General features: G+C 43.6%; 1 protein-coding gene across 1 annotated transcript in view; it reads left to right on the forward strand.

Annotated features, from left to right (window-relative positions):
• Positions 1-3,141: 3,141 nt before the first annotated feature.
• The window catches only part of LOC126354127 (betaine--homocysteine S-methyltransferase 1-like), a 50,439-nt gene continuing 27,498 nt past the window's right edge, over positions 3,142-26,082 (forward strand). The window contains exon 1 of the mRNA XM_050003524.1: positions 3,142-3,320. Within this exon, the coding sequence (XP_049859481.1) occupies positions 3,309-3,320 (12 nt within the window). The 5' untranslated portion in view covers positions 3,142-3,308. The remainder of the gene's footprint in view (positions 3,321-26,082) is intronic.

A 26,082-nucleotide genomic window follows, 5' to 3' on the forward strand; every position in this document is an offset into this window, starting at 1 on the left:
TTAGAAAATTTAAAAAGGGAAATGGATAGGTTAAAGTTAGATATAGTGGGAATTAGTGAAGTTCGGTGGCAGGAGGAACAAGACTTCTGGTCAGGTGACTACAGGGTTATAAACACAAAATCAAATAGGGGTAATGCAGGAGTAGGTTTAATAATGAATAGGAAAATAGGAATGCGGGTAAGCTACTACAAACAGCATAGTGAACATATTATTGTGGCCAAGATAGATACGAAGCCCACACCTACTACAATAGTACAAGTTTATATGCCAACTAGCTCTGCACATGACGAAGAAATTGAAGAAATGTATGATCAAATAAAAGAAATTATTCAGATAGTGAAGGAGACGAAAATTTAATAGTCATTGGTGACTGGAATTCGGTAGTAGGAACAGGGAGAGAAGGAAACATAGTAGGTGAATATGGATTGGGGCTAAGAAATGAAAGAGGAAGCCGCCTGATAGAATTTTGTACAGAGCACAACTTAATCATAACTAACACTTGGTTCAAGAATCATAAAAGAAGGCTCTATACATGGAAGAACCCTGGAGATACTAAAAGGTATTAGATAGATTATATAATGGTAATACAGAGTTTTGGGAACCAGGTTTTAAATTGTAAGACATTTCCAGGGGCAGATGTGGACTCTGACCACAATCTATTGGTTATTACCTGTAGATTAAAACTGAAGAAACTGCAAAAAGGTGGGAAATTAAGGAGATGGGATCTGGATAAACTGAAAGAACCAGAGGTTGTACAGAGTTTCAGGGAGAGCATAAGGGAGCAATTGACAGGAATAGGGGAAATAAATACAGTAGAAGAAGCATGGGTAACTTTGAGAGATGAAGTAGTGAAGGCAGCAGAGGATCAAGTAGGTAAAAAGACGAGGGCTAGCAGAAATCCTTGGGTAACAGAAGAAATATGAATTTAATTGATGAAAGGAGAAAATATAAAAATGCTGTAAATGAAGCAGGCAAAAAGGAATACAAACGTCTCAAAAATGAGATCGACAGGAAGTGCAAAATGGCTAAGCAGGGATGGCTAGAGGACAAATGAGGCTTATCTCACTAGGGGTAAGATAGATACTGCCTACAGGAAAATTAAAGAGACCTTTGGAGGTAAGAGAACCACTTGTATGAACATCAAGAGATCAGATGGAAATCCAGTTCTAAGCAAAGAAGGGAAGGCAGAAAGGTGGAAGGAGTATATAGAGGGTCTATACAAGGGCGATGTACTTGAGGACAAAATTATGGAAATGGATGTAGATGAAGATGAAATGGATTTAAAAAGGCTGGAGGAACGCTGGGCCATGAGTACATCCCTCAAAGAAGACTGTGTCGAGAAGCAAGGTGAGTTGTTTACGAAACAATCATTTTTTCTTGCTATTTTACCAGACTTATCAAATTCGTTAATCGTTTCTTCACATATGAGGAGATTCTCTGTTTTTTCTAACAAGGGGATCACACAACAATCGGATTTTTGTAATTTTTTTATATTTATGGTGCGTGAAGTTCAAAACTTAAACACACCTCTCCCAAAGCAGTTCGATGCAATTCTCAAAAATTCTCGAGAAAATCTACTTCTAAGTTTTCCATCCATGTTTAATATGCTAAAATAAGATATCTTTTTCGATAGGCTATGTTGCTCTGTGGTAAGAGTGCCTGTTCACTGCGTGGTGGCCTGGGTTCGAGCTAATTTTAAACAAATATGAATATTCTATGAGCATTTACGTGAAGCATGTAACACAAAAAAGAGAAAAATTAATTTGTATTTTTTTAATTATACAAGCTTAAATTAACAATCTTTTATAAATATCGCTCATTAAAAATTTGTGCTCTCCATCAAAACTGGATTATTGTATGCAGTATAAAATTAGAAATAAGAAGACCTGAATTTTTCATAAAAAATACCGAGGTCAAATACACTGTTGGCTGAAGAAGGTTTGCCTGACCAGTGATTAACGTTGGTGCGTCGCAGAGGCATTTTAATCACGGTTTACTTTTAACCGTGGCCTCGGAACCTTAGTTATCTTGCTTTTTGATCGAGGATAGTGCGGTCTGCCACTTACGAGCGTCAAGCTGGACACTTCTCCGGGTGCCCGGAAGTTGTGAGGTGACGTTTCTGAGGTATCGGTGTGTTGGCGCACCAACATTTTTTCATTTCAAAGACGCTACTTGTGTGTAGTGTCCCGTGAGCGCCAGACTAGCTATTTCGTTAAAGTATTGCCTATTCGTAATTATGCATGCACTTCGAAACAATTCTAAAATCTGTTCGTAATTTCGTTCGGCTGTCTTTCAATTTGTGCGTTAAGAATACTGTCATATTTCTTTTCGTTAATGGCTATCTCCAATTTTTCCAGCAAGTCGAGGTTTCGATTCTTCTTTTCTGTGTGCAGGATTTGTAAAATCATATTCTATTCCCTTAAGGGGATGACTTGATTCGTACATTTGGTTCGCAACAACTGATTCGTCGTAGTTATTTAGTCTGAAGTTATTTCTTTTATGAACATCAGAAGTCATGAGAAATAGTGGACAAGGTACAGTGGGAGAAACGCAAGGGAAGAGATGGTTGATGATGTTTGGTTCGTGGGGCGCACAGCTGCGCGGTCACCAGCTCCCGTACAAAGACCCAGTTTTTACGCAATCCAATGTAGCCACTGTGAGGAATGATGATGATGATGAAATGATGAGGACAACACAAACACCCAGTCCCCGGGCTAGGGAAGAGAGAATTAAAACCTGTTGCCGTTGATCAGCACCTCCCTACAAATTGGAACAGTTCTTTCGCAAGGAATGGTAAAACACTGGTTTGCTCACTATCTTAGGATTTGTAGGTATTGATGTCCAGGAGAGCTTTAGGGTTTTTGGATGCCAAAGGTGACCCTACAGCCACACGAGATGGGCGGTCTTATCATTTTCCCAAACACCTGTAGAACTGCGTTGCTTTAGACAAAATTTCTGAGAAAGTAAATAATGATTTGTGTCCATTCATTTGCTAGAATCTGCAAAAGGACACGTTGAATGTATATCATCGCCGTACTTAGCATGCTCGTCCAGATGACGGATGTTACGTTAACAACCATCGGTAGTGTATTATAGGTGTAAATGCGTTCAAATCTCGCCTCGCGTGGCGTGGGGCATACCCACACCGGTGGGGAGCGACGCGTAGCTCCCATTGGCCTGCTGCCAGCCGGTGGGGGTGAGCGTGCGAGTTGTCTGACGCAAGCACGCTGCATTAGCCGGTCATCCACTCACTCCACGGCAGCTACTGCGTCTGGATTTGTACCATAGCTGCATCTCTGGCGAGCGTCATGCCGAAGAAGGTAAGGATACCCGTCAACGACCTCTGTGCATTTTCCCCGGTGACCGTTGGTGGCTTTGTTTCGCTCTTCTGCATCTCTCATTTTGAAAAATTCTAAACCGTTCTACAGCAGGCGAATGTGTTGATATTTACCGTGCCTTGTTTCATGCGAGTTGCGTTGTTTATGTTTCCGGCAAATGAAGCAACAAGTGTTCTGCTGAATGCGTTTGTACATCCCTCAAAAGACCGCTGGCCGTCGTCGGTGGTGGTTTTTATAGTTTTGTGAAGATATAGTGCCTTAATTCATTACGGAACTAATTAGAAGCGCTGGCTAAACTCTAACCACTGATTACTAAGACTCATAATTAAAATTTTATAAAATATAACTTCCTCATAGGTATAATTTTTCTAAAATTTTCAAACAAACGTCTTCTCTTGCACTACTTGTAAATCGGATGCCTTTCAGTAACGTGTAAAGAATGAACCTTAACTCCGACAAAATTTCGGAGGGTTCTTGGAATGTTTTCAGTATCTAGGTGTGAGGAATCCGTGGTACCCTGTGGATTGTTACAGAGTAATTGTATTTAGATCGACCTCTTACGGCGTATTTGTATCGAAGCCGCATTAAAAATATCTGTAGAACAGTGCATTTGTCGACGCTATGCGCTGTCTTGTTTGGAAACAACTTTGTTCCATTCACTATCACTGCTTCTTGATGATTTTAATGTCGACTTTATTCTTCGCCATAAAGCTTGTATTAAGTTCTCCTCGATTCTTTGTTTTTTCTCCCGCAGCGTTGGTTCAACAGTAACAGTGATACAGCATAGTGCATAGGTTTACTGAAGGAGAGCTGGCCGATATGAACCTCGTGTATAGCTGTCTGAATGCAAGAGCGGCACAACGATCTAAGCTGTTCTAGTGCTTCTCTTGCATTACTCTGTGTTTACAATGTTTTAGTGACTACGTATTACATACTTACGCTGTTTCGCAGTCGTTTTCACAGAGGCGGAGAAACAAATAATTTCTACATTACTCTGTATCGAGTCGCAAGAGACCGTGGGCCTCTTACACCAAAGTATTTAGGAAAAATCCCTCAACACCTTACGAACTTTCATACGAGTTGACACCATATAATTTGTGTGAACCCGAAAGAAATGTTGATTAAAAGAATAAATTTTTTGTCGTTAGCGTGGACGAAAATGAGTGAAGTAAATTGACTGAGCCACTGTCAAAAGAACCATCCCAGTATTCTGATGCTCTTCGGGGAAACTGCGGAAATCTTAAGGTGGCTGGGCGTACGTTTAATTAAGCTTCTGCCGAATGGGAGTACTTTTAAGCAATGTGTAATCTCTCACTGTGAAAATGTTCCCAACAAAAATTTGTCTTCGTATCTTCACCCCCAGGTAAATATTTTGGTGTATCGCAATACAAAATGTAATATTGTATCCAATCTCGTTAAGCAATAAGCAGCTATTCCTAATAATTGGGTACCGAATACTTGGTTAACATCGGACTGCAGCTTTTTGCTTTTCAATATCCGTGTCAAATGTCATTTAAATTTTTATGCTGAGCATTGAATAATCAAATTTGTCACTTTATCAACCATTGCGTTCATTACGCTAATTTCATTGCTAGTGACTTGAGGGTTTTGAAAAGTCTCTTAATTGTGCTGTCCTGATATTATGTAGCACACATTAGAGAGTGGATAATATAGCATCTATTGCCGATACAATTCTGTACGCCTTGTAAAGTCACCTTCGATCCGAAGATTGGTTTGGATACTATTGTGTACGGCCTGCATCTACATGGGTACTTTGCAAATGACACTTAAGCGCATGGCAGAGGGTTCATCAAACCACCTGCACAATAATCCTCTATTATTCCATTTTCGAACTGGGCGTGGAAAAAACGAACACTGCGAATTTTGATTTCTTGTCTTACTATGATCGTTTCGCCCCATGCAGGTCGGCGTCAGCAATATGTTTTCGCATTCGGAGGAGAGTTGGTGATAGATCTCATGAGAAGATTCCGCCGCAACGAGAAAGATCTTTGTTTTTCATGGTGTCCATCCCAAATCCTGTATCTAGAAATACGGAATCAATTTGAAATCCCTTAGCAATTGCGCTCAACACTTTGTGCGGCTAAAGTGTTTTTTTAATAAGAACGATGTTTCCTAAATCTGTTGACTGTCAATAGACAGTTCTCTTAAGGGTAATTCATAATGATCGAACTAAATGTATGTTCCAAAATCCTGCTGGGTATCGAAGTTAATGATATGGGCCTGTAATTTAGTGGAATACTCCTAACTTTCTTGACTATTGGTAGAACATGTGCAACTTTCCATCCTTGGGTACGGATCTTTCGTCGAGCGAGCGGTTGTAGACGATTGTTAAGTATGGAGCTATTGCATCAACATACTCTGAAAGGAAACTAATTGGTATACAGTCTGGACAAGACGACTTGCTTTTGAGTGATCCAAGTTGCTTCACTACTCGGAGGAGACCTGCTTCTAAGTTACTCTTATTGGAGTTGTTCTTGATTCGAATTCTGGAATATTTACTTCGTCTTCTTTTGTGGAAGCATTTCGTAAGGCTGTGTTTAGTGAATCTGCTTTCGCAGCACTGTCTCAATAGTGTTTCCATTGCTATCGCGCAGAGAAGGCATTGACTGTGTCTTGCAGCTAGCATACCTTTCACACGACCAAAATCTCTTCGGATTTTCTGCCTGGTTTCCTGCTAAAGCTTCGTTGTGGAAACTATTATAAGCATCTCGCATTCATGTTCGCGCTAAATTTCGAGCTTCTGTAAAAGATCGCTAGTCTTGGAGATCTTGCGTTCGTTTGAATTTGGCATGCTTTTATTTATTTAGTTAGTTAGTTCTATGCCCTTATGGTTACTCAGACTTTGGAAATGAGTGTACGCAGCAAGATACAGGGAATGCACAGCTTGTGGGCTCAGAACCACAACTTATCTTGTCATGTTCCACACAAATGCGCTATTGCCATAGGTGAAAGCTACAAGTGACACGGAAAAAACAAATAAAATAAAAATAAACTGTAGGAACGGCTGGGAATGAAACCAGGACCTTGAATTTGTAATGGCCAAACGAGGTGGCGCATTAACAAGAAACTGGACTCTTTTGCTATACGGGAAGATGGCAGTTCAAATGCAGTCAGGCCATCCATATGTTTCTGCTTGTTGCCATGAATTAGTAAAGGCGAATACTGACGTGGTTCCTTGGAAAGGACTGGGCCGATTTCTTTCCTTCATCCTTGACCAGAGTTTGAGCTCCATCCCTGATAGCCTCGTCATCGACAGAACTTTGAACTCCAATCTTCCTTCTTAGATTCCTAATCTGACACCCACAGGACTACACCCTGTCCCCTAAATTTGTTAGACTACTCTGGAATGCGGATCATTAACTTCATTTGAATGTTCCATCCAAAATCTTCGAGTAAAATAAGTGTGAAACAGAATGCCTTCACCTCGCACTACCAGCGAACATCGAACTTCGCTTTACCTCGCTTAAACTTAGTAAAAAAGGCATTTTAGTCATCTAGCAGAATAGATTGATTCCTCATTAAATTTACACCTGCAGATATCTTAAACAAGACAAGTGTGTGCCTCAAACTCGTTAACGCCTTTAGATTTTTATGGAAATCGATCACTATTATTTCGTGTCCACGTAGCTGTTCTGCAATACTTGAGAAATTAATAGTGAAAATTCCAGTTTTCTCAGAAATTACCAGGTACAGTAATAAATACTGAGGCTCAAGATTTGTTCTTTTAAAGTTCTTAGACTTAGAGTTGCTGGATTTTTAGTCTGAAGTAAACTTAGCCTCTGCCTTTAGAGAAAAGTTTTTTCAATGTGAAACTGGCTGACGGGACTTGCAGCAGAAGTTTGTATCCTGGGTTCCGTGGGCTTCTGAAATCTTTCAGTGGTTAAACTTTTTTCCGCCTGCGCTGCTTATTTCTTAAGTCAGTTCAACCAAAAATAAAGGAATCATATGGCGCAGTGGATTCGTTTCTAGAAGATCAGCGGTTCACATTACTGCCAACCATTCTCATTTAGATTTCCCGTAGTTGGTCAGTAATTTTTGAGAACATTTCTGGTGGAGAAACAGCAGTCTGGCTAAAAGTATTTTAAATATGGGTTTAAAAAGGTATTTATTTGCAATGGTTACAGGTTTCGGTCAGAATGTAACCGAAACTGGTAACTTCTGTAAATGTTATTAATGTCGAGACTGATTTTACCCATTCTTAAAGTTTCTCTAAATCACTTAACAGCAAGAAATCTGTCTTTGAATGGATAATAGTTTTTCCCAATCTGGACATGCGCTCTGTCCATAATGACCTGGTCGCCACTGTACGTAAAACCCTAACCTTGCTTCAAAGAATAAAGCAACCTGCGTGGAAGAAAGTGTGATAAATATCTTTTGCAACATCTAGTGTCTGGGATGACTGAGCGGAAGTGAGGCATTGCATCAGAATTTTTTCAAGGAAACAACCTTCTTGGTTTTTGACGGCTATCTTTCCTTTGACAATTGCTGAGAAACTAAACACTGCTCCGTGATTTCTACTGCAAAGGAACAACGTGATGTGGAGGAGTGGTTAGGACAATGGACTCGCGTCTACAAGAAGCGCTTTGGTCGGCTTGTGTGTCAGCGCATTATTGGAGTTGACAGTATATGAACCACTGACGAGCGACTATTGGCGGTGTAATTGCTTACTGTAACGTCACTGCGTTTCCGATAACGGCTAAGTGCAATAATATGGTTGAGCAGTACTACTTCAAGTGAATGTCGTAACAGTTTCTCCGCCAAACCACAACTAATTACCTCCAGTCCTGCTTGTTTCTATACACGTTACTGGAAGCCCTATGATAACGACCAGGCACTTAGTGATAGCAGGCTTGACCGTTTGCAGGGCAATTTTGCTCTGTCTTTACACCACACACAGCTGTTACTCTTTTTTTTTCTGCCTCAAAATGCCAAAGCGGGCCAAAACGAGCCAGTTTTCGTCGTCTGCGTTAGGGCTCAAAGTATCTTCGAAACATAACCTGGTGCTTGTGCAAGCTTGCCTAATTCGTCAGAGGTGAAGATTTTCTGCATGCTTGCACAAATACCTGCAGATCCATGTCTATCAAGGTTGTAGTTACGTGTGTGGCTGCGTTACTGACGTTGCTGTCATCGAAATAGAATCCTTTTTTACAGCACAGAAATGTGGGCTTCAGACTTACTGCGTACTAGAGATCTGAAAGGCAGCAAGTAGAGGCTAATGTTCGCGTACGTCACAAATAAAGACGCCGCTGTTACACTAGTGCTAAAGGGCTTCCCTCGTTCCCGCTGTAGTTCCGCGAGTGCCGAGTGGAGAACTGGCGCTGCTGTCGCTTCAGACTCGACTCGTTCTCTCGAAGCATGCACGAGTGGAAGGCTAGTCGCGACATTTTTAGTATGGAAGATTACACGATATTGTTGCTGTAAAGTAGCAGTGACAAGGGGAAATAAGATTGCTGATATAGCCCAAAATTTGATGCGAAGTACACAACTGCAAAGCTGTTCCATTAGAGGAGTAATATCTGGAATAAGCTTCACGCTGTAGTCCACGCTTCAAACAAAAAAGATAAATTTCGTCCATTGAAAATAAAATGGTTATATTCTTGGTTATTCTATCTCCACCAAGGCATACAAAAGGCTGCCTCAAATTACAACTGGGCACAGAGCAAAGTAACTGTTACATACATGTGCGACAAGAAACGCGCTATTTCTGTATTTCGTCATGACATCGCGTTCGCGTGCTAAGAGCGAGTTGTGTAGCATATTTATATCTGTAATTTGTTTTAATAATTAAAAACAATGTTTGGTGTTACTGTCCATACAGACTCCGTAACGCCTCGGATTGTGTATGTGTCAACATATGTAACTGTTAGACTTACGATATTGAATAGTAAACTGAATTTATAGGAATCTTCCAAAATGTTTTATCTATATAAATCTATGTACAAGGTGCTGCAAAAGTCACTGGGCACTGATTTAAACAAAAGACTGAAATTGTTTCATTACAAATACAAACGATACTTATAATTTTTTATATTCAAACTGTTTTCCGTCTCCACACCTTTGAAGTATTTTTGGAACACTGTTACATACTCACAATGTGGTATCACTGTCCAAATCATGAAATGCGCCGTGGGTGTAGCCATTTCGTTCAGCAATGGTCTGAGGCTTCTGAGAACAGTTCTTGACGGCACCCCATAAAAAATTCGTGGGCGGTATATCTCGTGAATGTGGAGACATGTCATATCTCCCTTTCGACCATTCACTATTTTTAGGAAAGTTGGGTTCAAATAATCGGGAACCGCAGTGGAATAATGTGATGGAGACTTTCGTGTTGCAAGTGAGTTTCTTGAAAGTTTTCAGCACACGTCATAAGGTCTGGTACCATGTAATTCTGAAGCATAACCAAAGTTATCTACTTTCATTGTTATTTCAAAAAATACGGTCTAAGCACGCCAAATGATGATATTGCCCCGCTCCCAACACTCGCACAACGTTGTGCAATTATGTCTGTTAACTTGTCCGTTTAACTTAAAATCGGCCTTGTCAGACCACACAATTTTATGGAACAGGTCACAAAACTGAAGACGTCGATCTGGGTCGAAAGTAACACTTGTCGTAAACGTGGAATGTAAAGTTTAAACTTCTGTTTGTGTAACATTCTTTGTACTAACCTTCATGGTTAATCCAGCTCAGCTGCTAATAGTCTGGTTGATTTTTGCGACTTCTGGTCACAGCTGAACATACTTGCAGTTCATTTTCCGAAGTTGTGATTTGTTGGCGGCCAGATCTTGGTGGATCCATAACAAATCCATGTTCTTCAAATGTCTCTCGTATGTCGTACACTGTCTAGGCGGTGGTTTTGATCTTAAGTGTCCTCTCCATTCATTAAAAACTGCAGTAGCACCACATTTTATAATTTTTTTTTTCGTTAACACACTGATAATTCGGAAAACTACAGAGGTAAACGCGTCTCGCAGATCATGCTTCAAACAATTCACCGGTTTGATTACTGTGTTTGTTTTGTTTGTCATAGGATTGTACACCAATTTGACAAGGCGCAATACCACCATTTGGTAACAGCAACTTAACGGATTAAAACTTTCTACTGTACTACGTCTTGCTGTTACTTTTTCTTTTAACCAACTGTCCAGTGACTTTTGAGCCATCCTGTATAACAGAACAATATTCACTACTAACCGATCAGTCGTTATGTTGGTACAAAACTTGCTTCTGTCATTTAGGCATTTTGTGACATTTCCACTTGCACCTGAGAATGGCTATAAAGGCGAAATCATGTTTGTGTGGAACGGTTGCGTTTGTAGCGGGAGTGCCGTGAATCCGCTGTTATACTCGCAAATTCGTGTATTCGCTCTCATTTCTGAGCCAGTCGAGTCAACTTGCAGGCGAAGAGAGTCTGAAGTGACAAGTGGGCTGCAGTGGAAGCCCAAGAGAAGAATCTGCGGACACACGGAGACGGCGAGCTCGGACAAGTCATAGATCTCGCTGGCGTGTTAAAACAGAGTATACGGGTCTATCAAAGGCACTAGCGTCGGTCGGTTGGTCGCATATAGCCTATTAACGCCTCATTTCGCCGTGCTGTAGTAGCTGATACGTTCGTCGTACGCCCCACATTGATTTTTGCGTTTATTTCCTGCAGTATTGCTTGTCTGTTAGCACTGACAACTCCCTAAGAAAATACCACTCCTCTCGGTCGTTAAGTGAAAGCCGTCGGCCACTGCGTTGTCTATGGTGAAAGCTGACGCCTGAAATTTGGTATTCCTGGCACACCTCTTGACGCTGTGGATCCCAGAATATTGAATTCCCTGACGATTTCTGAAATGAACCGTCCAATGCGTCTAACTTCAACTACCATTCCGCGTTCAAGTTTAATAATTCCTGTCGTGTCGACCTGCTGGAGGACTTGCCAGACACTGATGCCACGGGCGCCAACGTTGCAATGGAATTTTTAAATCGTCAGCTACTACGAACAGCCGAAGTAGCCACACCGGGACGCCCATGTAAGTAGCAGTACACACTCTGAAACCCACACCTCACATTATGGAGATGATCAAAGAGAAGAAAAGGACCTTCCGCGAGTGGCAGATCACGCACCAGCCGGAGACCAAACGCCACCTGAAGCGTATGTGAGACGTCAGAACGGCGATCTAGGGACCCAGAAATCAGGATTGGGCCGGCATGGTAGCTACGCTTAATCCACAAGACGGCAGCGCGTGGCGTGTCGAGCTTCCTTCGCCGGCTGCAACGTATCCCGCCGCTACATGTCGGCCAGAACGTCGTCTAGAGCCCAGATGAGAAGGCACACCTTTGCTGAAAACATTACACCTGTTGACGACGACGACGTCAGAGCCGACCTGGATCACATCCGCCGTGCGGAAGAAGAGCTGGCAACAAGGTAAGACAATGATGAAATCACCCTCATTGCTGAAGAAGTGGCGGAACAGGTGCTGTCGCTGAACACCGGGATGAGTTGATGGTGTCAGGTCTCCTACGAAGCCTGCCGGCGGGAGTCCACTGGCTCCGACGAGCGTGCTCAACAGCATCCTTCGGTCTGTAGTTTTCCCTTCCGTGTGGAAACACACGGATGTCGTGGCAGTACCGAACAGAAAACAGGATGCTCTTCTGGCCACTAGTTACAGATCCATCAGCCTGCTTCCGACCCTCTCGAAAGTGCTGGAGCGGCTCTACATCAAGAGGCTGCTGCTCCACGTCGGAGGTGGTCATTCCCGACGAGCAGTTTGGCTTCAGGAGTGAACGTTCCACCATCCACCAGCTGCTGCGGCTGTTAGAAGCCATGCAGGCCTCGGAGATGCGAGAGTACCGTGGCGCGGTGCTACTCGACGTTTGCAGGACCTTAGACTCCGTGTGACACAACGGCCTCGTGTACTAACTCTGTGCACGTCGTACAGACGTCACACAGTCCTGATCCGCTCCTACCTTGCCGTGCGGACATTCCACGTCTTCACAGACGACTGAAGTTTAACGCAACAGCCGATGCGAGCGGGAGTGCCGCAGGGATCTGTGCTCGGCCTCCTGCTCTACTCCATCTACACTGCCGGCGCTCCGCGAGTGGCGCTCGTGAAGTTGGTACTATATTCCGACGACACGACGCTACTTGCGAGCAGTTTGAACGCTGCAGAAGTGGGGCGAATTCTGCAACTTGGTTGCTACGCCCTTGCCGCGTGGTCAAACAAATGACGGTTGAATTACAACGCCGCCAAAAGTCAGGCAGTGGCATTCACGAGAAAGTTGCTGCCGCCGGTTATCATCATGGGAGGCAACATACCAAGGGGCAAGATCGGTCGATACCTCGTAGTTACCATCGGCCAGCGACTGACATGGCTGCCGCACGTCTGAGACATAAAGAGCAGAGCAATAGGTCGACTTCGCGCCCTATACCCTCTACTCAACCACACATCTCTGCCTCCACACTATGGTATAATACTGCATCTGACACTGATCAGAGCACTGTTAGAAAACGCAGCAGGAGCGTGGGTCAATGCGACCGACACCAACATCGGAATGCTGCCGAGGGTGCAGAACAGAGCGTTGAAGCTCGCTCTGCGCCTTCCGAGAAGATATAGCACGCAACTCCTGCACCAGGACACTGGAATCCCGCTGCTGCGCGAGAGGTTGAAGCACACAGCACGTCAGTTCTACGACAAGGCTGAACATTCCCGGAACAGGCTCGTTCAGGACTCGGTACAAATAACAGCTCTGTCAATGCACTACTCTTTTGTACCTGTTATACGCGATACTACCGCGCTATTTTTGTGTGTACGTATAGCTATCCCGTGAAATATTATCGACGTGTCAGGGATCAAACGTTATACTGTGTACCCCCCCCCCCCCCCCAATAACTTCACCACCTTCCTGATTCCTCAGCGGAGCTCTGTTGGCAAGTAGTCACCATATGCAATGCTTTGAGCCAATAACGACAATGTTCCTGTGGCCACTCATCTGTATCCTGTGGCGTGCGGTAAGTAATTACACTTGCGGGAGGTCGACAATGCACCCTGTTTCGAAGTAGTGGTTCTGCACGATATGGCTGCTCATTGCCATCCAGCATTAAATCTGCGGTACAGCCTTGACACGGCAACATATGAAAACAAAAGCGTTCGCACGAAGTTTCACGCGTGGGACACTAACGATATCGACTCAGTCAATTGCCCGTGTGTGGGTCTTCTTCCACATGCTGCGTCTTTCACGCGGATGGTTAATGCAAGGCCTGACCATTACCAAAGTATTTTTCTCAATGTTCATGTGAGTAGAAATTGTCTAAATGCCACAACGCTGTTGTAAGGTGCTGTGTAAAATTTCGTTGAAATAATCATCCTTGTAGAATTTTCACTCTTATTGTAGTTTTACCATTGTTCGCGAATTAAATACGGTTTTAAATGTTGTTTTTCAGAAGGCGATGCTATAAAGCAAGTCTATTTTTCGCCTTGTTTCGTAATTGAGTGCTAGTTTAAATTTCTACTACCATGTTTTTGTCTGTGAACCCTGACCACTGGGTCTAGAACGGCTCCGTGAATTCTTTTAGGGTACAAGCACAGGCTGCAGAAGAAAATTGATCTTGGCCTTTTCAGACAACTGTCCTGGCATATTCGTTGAGATTCAGAAACTCCGGAAGCCTGAATATGTAGCCTATGACCTGACAGACTGCAACGTCGTTTATACGAAATGCATCAACCACGGAGTTACTCCCCACACTAGCTTTCCACATACTACGTATTATGTACTTATATGGTTGCTTCTTTCTCGTCATTTAATCTGGTGTGGTGTTTCTTTCTTGGTCAGCTATGACATGATTGTTGGACCTATAGATGTCCCCTGGCACATTAAAACTAAGATTTTCCACCGACTCTAACTCGCTTCTGCTTTGCTCGAACTTGTTTTTCAGCAAATTCATTTCCTTTTCAGTTGAATTGTCAGATGGAACAATGGTTTATTTTGCCTGTTAATAGGTCACCGTCCGGATTTCGATAGCCAGTGTATATACGCGGAAAGGAAGATATTCTGGGATACGCTTTCCCCAGTGAAAGATACTTTCTCCCAGGTAAAAATTACTTTCCCTCGGAGCTGAAAAACTTACAAATTCTTCGAATGGTAAAAGTTTGGTACACTGGTGTAAGACTTCCCGGCATTTTAGAAAACGAAACCCAGCAAAAAAAAGTATTTAGAAAAGATTTTTGATCTGCTGTCGTGATACACACCATACTTTCGTACTATGAAAGTATAAAATCGAATTCCACTAAATTACGGTAGCTTACGAAACACTGAAATAGACTGCGATGCACTTTAGTCTTCCGAAGCACTGAAAATAGAGATTGCGATCCACTTTCGTCGGATGATTGTAGCCTATATCATATTATCTCGCCAGCCAACGACAGCAGATATTCAGAGCATAAAACTCGTGATGTAGTCAGCCAATAGCAACATCACCGTTAAGAAGCACGAGTGCACAATTACGAAAAGTTAATGGTTTACATTAATGTTCATGAAGCATAGCTACAAAAAAAAGCTAAGTTTTCCCATAAAATATTGGTCGTCAAAATTATTTCGCCATTTTTTCCGAAGGTGTGGTTAGGCAGGATCCTAAGAGGACATTTTAAGTTGGAGCAGCTGAATATTTCTGACACGCATGGTTACTTTCACTGCTATGCACCTACCTGAATACATGTTCCGTCGAGCCCTTCAACTCTTCCTTAGAAAAGCCAATTACGTGTGAAATTATTCAAGAACTCATCTCGCACTTTTTTTTTTTTTTTTTGAAGGATAATTATACTTTTGCCATTGTTATTGCACGATTTGTGATACACGAAGGAAGTAAAATAAATACGAAAAACTAACCTTGAACTTGGTCTTTTTAGCGTGTGTTGCCGTTTAAGATACATCAAACTTAAATGTGTCGGTATATTATTAAATGACGGCACAAATGGCTGCTCTTCCGGACCCGTTTTCCGAGAGAGTCAAAGTGTCAAGTTTTCAATGAGCGTCAAATGCTCCGTGATTTCAGAAATTCATTACGTATTTCACACGTAACATAATTCATCTTGCGTGCAAGGAAACTTTGGAAGTAACGCTTCTCGAAATACCATTGACCATATTTTCCCGCAACCTGTTATAAATGCAAATATTAGTGACGTCACGCTCTTGTTACAAAGTATTGCATGGTTCCCTTATAAACCTTTTGTGCATAGACCATAAATAATCCTTGGTCTCTGCTTGTGTGTGGCATATACTCTATGGTGTGTGCACTGTGTTCTGTTGTTACAATCGCGTGCTTTATTTGGGTGGTGTTCTCTCGTTTGTGATACTTCTGCAGTATTATTTTTCAGTAGTGGGCTAAAGAAAAATTGTTGAGTATCAGTTCTTACCAGTTAAAACCTACAGGAATTTGAAATTTCCCGGAATTCTAAAAATCTCGTGTTTTCCCAGGCCACATACAACCTACCATAAGTGTACGAATATAGTTAGACATGTATAACGAAGTGGCTGTTACACTACTGACCATTAGAATTGCTACACCACGAAGATGACGTGCTACAGACGCGAAATTTAACCGACAGGAAGAAGCTGTGATATGCAAATGATTAGCTTTTCAGAGCATTCACACACATTTGGCGCCGGTGATGACACCTACAACGTGCTGACATGAGGAAAGTTTCCAACTGATTTCTTATACACAAACAGCACTTGACCGGCGTTGCCTGGTGAAACGTTGTTGTGATGCCTCGGTGGAGGACAAATGCGTACCATCACGTTTCCGACTTTGGATTGTATCCTATCGCGATTGCCGTTTATAGTATCGCGACATTGCTGCTCGCGTTGGTCGAGATCCAATGACTGTTACCAGAATATGGAATCGGTGGGTTCAGGAGGGTAATACGGAACGCCGTGCTGGATCCCAGCGGCCTCGTATCACTAGCAGTCGAGATGAAAGGCATCTTATCCGCATGGCTGTAACTGATCGTGCAGCCACGGCTCGATCCCTGAGTCAACAGATGGGGACGTTTGCAAGACAACCATCTGCACGAACAGTTAGAGGACGTTTGAAGCAGCATGGAATGTCAACTCGAAGACTATGGCTGCGGTTACCCTTGACTCTGCATCAGAGACAGGAGTGCCTGCGATGGTGTACTCAACGACGTACCTGCGTGCACGAATGGCAAAACGTCATTTTTCGGATGAATCCAGGTTCCGTTTACAGCATTATGATTGTCTCATCCGTGTTTAGGGACATCTTGGTGAACGCACATTGGAAGCGTGTATTCGTCATCGCCATACTAGTGTATCACCCGGCGTGATAGTATGGGGTGCCATTGGTTACACGTCTCGGTCACCTCTTTTTCGCATTGACGGCACTTTGAACAGCGGACGTTGCATTTCAGATGTGTTACGACACTGGGCTCTACCCTTCATTCGAAACCCTACATTTCAGCGGGCCATTCTGGATACAGTAAATGTTAGACTGCTGTCCTGGCCAGCACATTCTCTAGATCTCTCACCAACTGAAAACTTCTGGTCAATGGTGGCCGAGCAACTGGATCGTCACAATACGCCAGTCACTACTCGTGATGAACTGCATGGGCAGCTGTACTTGTACACGCCATCCAAGCTCTGTTTGACTCAGTGCCCAGGCGTATCAAGGCCGTTAGTACGGCCTGAGGTGGTTGCTGAGGGTACGGAGTTCTCAGGCTCTATGCACCCAAATTGCGTGAAAATGTAATCACAAGTCAGTTCTAGTATAATATATTTGTCCAATGAATACCTTTTGATCATCTGCTTTTCTTCTTGGTGTATCAATTTTAATGGCCAGTAGTGTATCTGGTAGAAAAGACATTCCCTTCAGACGAATGTCGTAAAGGTTTCTCAAACAAAGCTACAGGGAATCCCCGTCCTTACAGAACTATTATCTCATGTCCAATGACTTGACTGTTGACGCAACGTTAAGCTCTAGTTAAAAATTAAAATTATGCGCTCTTAGTTATGTATTTACGCGTGTTACGCCTTGCTTTACGTAGCGCAGAGGCGATATATCCTGTCATTTGTATGCAGGTGTCAAAACACGAACATTTCTTTGCTCGAAATGGGAGAAGACTCCCTTTTCCACCAACAGGTCGTCAGGCTGTAGGTTCGCTTTGTTACTCTGGAACTTACATATGATTAATGCAGCTGTCATGCTTAACATTTATGGACTATTAAATTCATTGCATATGGGTATTTCACCACCGTCTATAAAATGTGTGCAGTTAACTGTAGTACTAAACTGCAGAATGTGTTAAGATCCTTACATTTCACATCTAAAGCGCAGGGTCCTTTGTTGTTAGATGGAGGTGTCGTAATACGCTGTCCGGAAAACTACATGATAATTAATTACATGGAGTACTTGCAAGCAGCCAGAAAGATTTCCGCTGGGGCAGTGCCTTACATGGTGGTCGGGGGTCTACAAAGCGGTAAAATTTAAAGATAAAATCGAAAGAGGTGGCTCAGCTATTAAGGCGATTCAACTCCCTATCTGGACACCCAGGTTTAGCTTAGTGGTGTTCTAAACTGCTTAAGGCAAAGACACATTCAATTTCCTTCGCTGTCCTTCACAAGTCAGAGCGATTGCTCTGTCTCTAATTACCTTGTTGTCGATGGGATGTTTAATATTCCTATTAAGATATTGTGATAGGTATAGTTGCACGATACCTGTCCACAGTTCAATCACTTCAGCTGAAACCATTATTCCCTGCTGCGGGGAATTGTTTTCGCTGTTAGACTTACGGTAGATTAATAGGGAGCTTTACATTTAGACCGTTCCCCTTGTCCTACCCGAACTAAACAGTTGTGTGCCTTCCTCACATGCTGACCACCTAGACTCCAGTTGCTGTCGTGGTAGGGTTCGAGAGGGTTCCCAAAAGTGTATATTGGTCCTTCTCCTCCACTCATGCTGTGGTGGCGAAGACTTGAGATAGGAGTACCAGATGATGTCCATCACTGAGGCTTCATACCTGCGTTAGATGGCACAGTAGATAAAAGTTAAGATTTAGAATAAATTGCGATAGTAATGATACCAGCATGTCCGCCACATACAGATTGACACATTAGATTTCTCCATAGCCACATACACACATCAAAAAAAAAGTTTTGCTTCACCTCGGTTCCTAGAGTTCCAGAACCAGTATAGAAAATTGGAATAGAGATCTACATAAACACCATTACCGCTCTTTTTATTGCTCATGAAAACCGCACATTGCATGTTCTATCATACAGCGAGACCTTCAGAGGTGGTGGTCCAGACTGCTGTACACACCGGTACCTCTAATACCCAGCAGCACGTCCTCTTGCATTGATGCATGCCTGTATTCGTCGTGGCATACTATCCACAAGTTCATCAAGGCATTGTTGGTCCTGATTGTCCCACTCCTCAACGGCGATTCAGTGTAGATTCCTCAGAGTGGTTGGTGGGTCACCTCGTCCATAAACAGCCTTTTCCAATCTCTCCCAGGCATGTTCGATAGGATTCATTTCTGGAGAACATGGTCACTCTAGTCGAACGACGTCGTTATCCTGGATAAATTCATTCACATGATGTGCACGATGGGGGGCGCGAATTGTCGTTCATGAAGACGAGTGTCTCGCCAATATTCTGCCGATACAGTTGCACTGTCGGTATTGTAGAGCCGTTACGGCGCCTTCCATGACCACCAGTGGCGTATGTCGGCCCCACATAATGCCACCCCAGAACAGCAGGGGACCTCCACCTAGCTTCACTCGCTGGATAGTGTGTCCAAGGTGTTCACTCTGACAGGGTTACCTCCAAACACGTCTCCGACGATTGTCTGGTTGAAGGCATACACGACCCTCATTGGTGAAGAGAACGTGATGCCAATCCTGAGCGGTCTATTCGGCATGTTGCTGCGTCAATCTGTACCGTGCTGCATGGTGTAGTGGTTGCAAAGATGGACCTTGACAGGGATGTTGGGAATAAAGTAGTGCATTACCAGCCTATTGCTTAAAGTTTGCGTCTTAGTCTTTTGGGAACTAATGGTAGATTATATCCACGTATTTTCTTCCTATTCTACGAGAGGCGCCCCCTGTTACAACGCAGCCATGCATTTTAAATGCATGCAAACTTAAATTGAACTTCAACCCTAACACTAAAGGGAGAAAATGGTACATGGCTACTAAGCCATCGTAAATTTTACTACCATAAACTTTCTTTAAAGGAAGACTTAATTTATAGATAATGCACTAGTTAATTACAATTACTAGACCTCCAGTGGGATGCTACATAAGAAATAAGAACAAAATGTCCCGTTTTATACTCTAAAACAGTTTTGCTGCTAAAAATGTTACTGAGAAGTCAAATTTTATATTACGAACTAATTAAGTTATGATCCCAAGAGTCTTTTTACACACAAAATGAATAGTCTTCTGCTTTAGGCACTATTATTTCACTCTAAGCTAGACCTAGTTTGGTCTTTCACGATCATCCATGGATTATTCTTCAGATTCCTCGTTTTCCTCATTTGCTGCTTCAGTCACTGTCATTTGTGCACACGACATTGTCTAACTCAGGGAAATGATCTTCATTTAATTGTCCATTGTCTGTGTCGATCAGCTTCAAGCCAATAACCAGTATATAAGTGTCAAAATCACTCATCGCCATCCATATTGTGCTAATTTCAGTAGTAAAGGACGGGATTAGGCCTGAGGAGGTTCGAAGTGATGTAAAGTAACATTCTTCTAACTGTGACTGCTTGATATGCCACACTAAGATCGGTTATTCTAAACGATAAAGCAAATATGCCTACTACTAGAAAACACACGCCATCGTGACTGCGTAGGCTTTTCCGGCGTAGTAGCTGATAATATTCTTGTTTGGTCAGCAGTCGGATCATGAAGTCATCAGGAGACACTGTTTCTGTAGTCCACGTGCTGACATCCTCACGTTAGTATGCTGTTCCATGAACTCGCCGGAACTGAATTCAGACTGGGAGCGACGGCTCAGACAGTGTTTTAAAAGAATCCTTTGAAATTCGAATATCTGTCATCTTATAAACAGAAAACGCATTACGTAAGATTTGGAACCCTGTTTTACCAGACATTAGGAAACAACGGTCTTGCATTCTGCCAACAGAATAATTTTTGATTGCGATTTATTGATTTCGCCAGCTACCGCCATTAAAGTGCTGTATGTTCACTTGCGCTACACGGCAGTTAAGATTTCATGCTCAAGCGCTGCTGGCCCGCGGCGTACAAACGAGCCACCGCTCGCAGACCGAATTCAGTTCCGGCGAGTTCTTACAACAGCATGCGTACATGAAGATCGCGGCCAAGTGGATTGCCGAAACATTGTGTCCAGGTGACTTCATGATCAAGCTGCAAACCCGAGAAGACTATTATTAGACATACCAGTACTAGACATTCGTAATGTTAACAAGAGTACCAGTATAAGCAAACCGTTGGAGTCCGACAATAAATAATTAAGCCATTGTTACCTATAGTGCTTGCTATTTAGGCAGGTGTCGTCCAGATTGGCGGGAACCAGGAAGACTACAAACCACAATCGTAAATTTTACGAGGGTTTAGTAATAAATGTTAAGCGAGCAATCTGTGTCACACGCAGAGCGATGATCAGCACATCATTTGCACTCCCCCATCCCACGAAGTCGAAATAAGAAGCGTGTCATGAGGACGCACTATATTCAAATATTTCTTGAACTTGACTAATGGAGGGTCACTTCGTGTATTTAACAGTAGGGCGATATTTCATTAGCACAATGTGGTTTTGAAACATGTTAGCAATAGTTAGGGTGACCAGACGTCCGGATTAATCCGGACATGTCCTCCTCATCAGCTCTTTGCCCGGCGTCCGGGCGGATTTTTACAGTGTCCGGCTTTTTCGCAAAGTTAGCCGTAGTACATTTAAATTTACAATTCGTACCATTCTATTGCTCTTTTCTTAAATACTTTAACTATTGGTACAGCTATCGTGATAAACGCGCATAAAGGTGGTGTTAGTAGTTGGCACCAGGATCGTCGATGTTATCGTTGATCGATCTGTGAGCGAATGCAAATATCGATTATTTAAAATTTTCGTTTCGGATCTTCGCTTTGTATTGGCTTGGCTTGGCTTCCTGTAGTGCACGTGCGATTTTTGAGTGTAATTCTTAACCGAGTGAGTTACGTAAAATACACTCTTGGAAATTGAAATAAGAACACCGTGAATTCATTGTCCCAGGAAGGGGAAACTTTATTGACACGTTACTGGGGTCAGATACATCACATGATCACACTGACAGAACCACAGGCACATAGACACAGGCAACAGAGCATGCAAAATGTCGGAACTAGTACAGTGTATATCCACCTTTCGCAGCAATGCAGGCTGCTATTCTCCCATGGAGACGATCGTAGAGATGCTGGATGTAGTCCTGTGGAACGGCTTGCCATGCCATTTCCACCTGGCGCCTCAGTTGGACCAGCGTTCGTGCTGGACGTGCAAACCGCGTGAGACGCGCTTCATCCAGTCCCAAACATGCTCAATGGGGGACAGATCCGGAGATCTTGCTGGCCAGGGTAGTTGACTTACACCTTCTAGAGGACGTTGGGTGGCACGGGATACATGCGGACGTGCATTGTCCTGTTGGAACAGCAAATTCCCTTGCCGGTCTAGGAATGGTAGCACGATGGGTTCGATGATGGTTTGGATGTACCGTGCACTATTCAGTGTCCCCTCGACGATCACCAGAGGTGTACGGCCAGTGTAAGAGATCGCTCCCCACACCATGATGCCGGGTGTTGGCCCTGTGTGCCTCGGTCGTATGCAGTCCTGATTGTGGCGCTCACCTGCATGGCGCCAAACACGCATACGAGCATCATTGACACCAAGGCAGAAGCGACTCTCATCGCTGAAGACGACACGTCTCTATTCGTCCCTCCATTCACGCCTGTCGCGACACCACTGGAGGCGGGCTGCACGATGTTGGGGCGTGAGCGGAAGACGGCCTGACGGTGTGCGGGACCGTAGCCCAGCTTCATGGAGACGGTTGCGAATGGTCCTCGCCGATACCCCAGGAGCAACAGTGTCCCTAATTTGCTGGGAAGTGGCGGTGCGGTCCCCTACGGCACTGCGTAGGATCCTACGGTCTTGGCGTGCATCCGTGCGTCGCTGCGGTCCGGTCCCAGGTCGACGGGCACGTGCACCTTCCGCCGACCACTGGCGACAACATCGATGTACTGTGGAGACGTCACGCCCCACGTGTTGAGCAATTCGGCGGTACGTCCACCCGGCCTCCCGCATGCCCACTATACGCCCTCGATCAAAGTCCGTCAACTGCACATACGGTTCACGTCCACGCTGTCGCGGCATGCTACCAGTGTTAAAGACTGCGATGGAGCTCCGCATGCCGCGGCAAACTGGCTGACACTGACGGCGGCGGTGCACAAATGCTGCGCAGCTAGCTAGCGCCATTCGACGGCCAACACCGCGTTTCCTGGTGTGTCCGCTGTGCCGTGCGTGTGATCATTGCTTGTACAGCCTTCTCGCAGTGTCCGGAGCAAGTATGGTGGGTCTGACACACCGGTGTCAATGTGTTCTTTTTTCCATTTCCAGGAGTGTATTTGGCTATGCCTAAACGGAAGTGTACATTTTCTTATGTCCTTTCCTGCAAAAATCCGGCTTTCAAGAAAGGAAGAAATGAATTTGAAACGGAATGTAAGAAATGTGGAACTGGAACGTACGTATCAGTGGCCAATAAAGGAAACAAATAACTCGACAGATTAACTATCATGGTTTTATTTCATTGTGTCACCATTCAATTTATTTGTATTAGGAAGGTTAAACTACAGTTTACATGTCGTCAGCCGCTGCTTGAATTGTAGATGTTGGTAGCAGTGCGTCAAATGAAGGGGGACGCGAATGGTCGTACGTTTTTCGCTTTGTAAACAATTCCGTGGTGTTGACATAAAAGCAATTGACGCCACACTGTCAGCACAATCAATGTTTCTATTTTTTTTTTATATTGCTCAGTTAACGTCCACCTGACAATCAGTAATAATTAACTACTAGTCACGTGACTTGTCCAAAGCTGACGGGTGGTATCCTCATCTGCAGTTGACTCGTTTGATGTGTCCTCTTGTTTCTTCCTTTGCCCTCCTTTTTGAAGCTGTTTGTCGTCCTTTTTAAACAATTGCATCTGCTCACCCTAGTAATAGTAGTTCGTTTAAAATAGTAGAGCATACGTTCCCCCCCTCTGGAATGACCAATTAATATTTGTACAAAGGACACAATAGAAGCAGAAGTTCTTTTCATCAGTGTGTCTTCGATAGAATAATTCAGATCTGTAGTATTTTGTGATTTGGATATCTGTACTACTGTACAAAGACAAGTGATAGTGTAACATAGTTGCCAAAACTCTAGAAACGTTGACGGATTTCACGTCATATTTACATGGCATTCTAATAAACGTTCATATAGACATAAGCAAGAATGTGCAGGTTTTCTGTTGAGACCAACTGCAAGAAAGAAATACTGCGCAATGAAAACGTGCAGTTTCGTTTTCTTACTCGCAGTCAATTTCAACAGAATACAAAAATTTGTGTTCATGGCTTATCGGTTTATAATTAGAATACCAACCTGAATCATAACTTTTGTGATCCTTCGCAATGTGCAGTCTGAATAAATTCCATGTTACACTTCAGATTATCGCCGGCCGCGGCGGTCTCGCGGTTCTAAGCGCGCAGTCCGGAACCGTGCGACTGCTACGGCCGCAGCTTCGAATCCTGCCTCGGGGATGGATGTGTGTGATGTCCTTAGGTTAGTTAGGTTTAAGTAGTTCTAAGTTCTAGGGGACTGATAACCACAACAGTTGAGTCCCATAGTGCTCAGAGCCATTTGAACCATTTTTTTTTCAGATTATCAATTATGCTAAATTTATTTTGATACAGGCGGTACCTGTGGTGTTACTGTAGGCAAAAATTAGGATCATTCGCCATCTACTGGCTGTTTGATATTATTACCATCTCAGGTGATCCCTCAGAAGGTGAGTACCTGTGTCCCTGTGTTTTATAGTGAGGTACGCAGATGGCAGTTGTCTTGTGGACGTTGTATTCAACCAAGCACATGCTTTGCGACTTCTTACTGGAGTGCAGATTGCTAGGGCTGTCTGTTTGATCCAAAAAGGATGGAACATCGGTAGCGTTGCTGCTGATGACAATGCCTCTCACCTTGTCATCCATGTCGTGGACACGCTACAGGGAGACAGGTCAGTATACAGTGCGAGTTGGGCAAGGTCGCCGACGCGTTACAACCCCACGTGAAGACAGATGTCTGACCATCTCTGCGTTGCAACGTTGTACGTATACAGCCAGAGCACTGCAAGACTATCTTAGGAGGGCCATTGGAGCAGCTATGTCCGATCAGACTGTAACAAAAATGTCACGAGGAAGGACCTTACGGCCCAGACTCCCTGTCATAATACCCCACTTCACGTCATCCTGCAGCTCGCTTCCAGTTCTGCCGTTTCCATGTCAACTGGCGACTTCGTCACTGGCGAAACGTGTTTCACATACGAGTACAGATAGCTTGTGACGCACGAGCATGACCGTGTTCGTGTGCGGAAACCCGTTGTGACCGGTACCTACCTAATGTTGCCCAGGAAATCGACAGATTTCCGTGGTTCTTCTAGATCTACGTGATTACTCTGGAGTTCACAGTTCAGTGCCTGGCAGTGTGTTGATCGAACCACCTTTAAGAACTTCTCTACCTTTTCACTCTCGAACAGAGCGCGAGAAAAAAGAATACTTACGTCTTTCTGTGCGAGCTCTGATTTATTGTGATGATCATTTCTCCCTACGTTGGTGGGTGCCAACAAAATATTCTATACTCTCAGGAGAAAGCTGATGATTGAAATGTCATCAGAAGAGCCTGCCACAGCGAAAAACGCCTTTAATCACTGCCATTCCAGTTCGAGTTTGAATTTTTTCTGGCAATCCTATCTGATGCAAGATCCCACGCTGCACAGCAATACGCCTTTTAGCCCCTTGGGGCAGTTCTTTAATTTACCAGCTGCACTTCGTTTAATTCTAGGTGACGATGCGTCTATAGCTGACTCAGTTTTACGTTTTATCCGTGCAGCTGGGTTTTATCACTCGCTCTAGTGTGGGTGCTCTCGCATAATTTCTCACGCTACACCCACTCCAGTGACCTTTAATTGTGACATGGCTACCAAAATAGTGTCTTTTATGTCATCTATTTTGTGCTACTGCGGTGTTCATTTTAGCTCTGTACCCCTAGGTGTCCCTCCCTTTGGGTCCAGAGGCTACGCTTTTACTCTATAGGCCTTTAACAAGTATGTCTCTTTGTAACTGGAGACTGATGACGTCGATGTTTAGCCCCCATCAAACCCCAAAACAAACAAACAAACAAACAAACCTACAAATCTACAGCAATACTCCAGAAGGGGGCGGACAAGCTTAGTGTAAGCAGTCTCTTTAGTACATCTGTTAAATTTTCTAAGTGTTCTGCCAATAAATCGTAGTCTACGATTTTTGTTTTCCTGGCATCAACATCTATGTGATGGTTCCAATCCAGCTTATCCGTAATTGTATTCCATAAATATTTAGTTGAGTTTACAGCCTTCAGATTTGTGCGATTTATCGTGTAACTGAAATTTAGCGGACTCTTCTTACGGCTCATGTGGATGACTACACG

This window comes from Schistocerca gregaria, chromosome 3, assembly GCF_023897955.1.
Source record: "Schistocerca gregaria isolate iqSchGreg1 chromosome 3, iqSchGreg1.2, whole genome shotgun sequence".
Classification (NCBI taxonomy): Eukaryota; Metazoa; Arthropoda; class Insecta; order Orthoptera; family Acrididae; genus Schistocerca; species Schistocerca gregaria.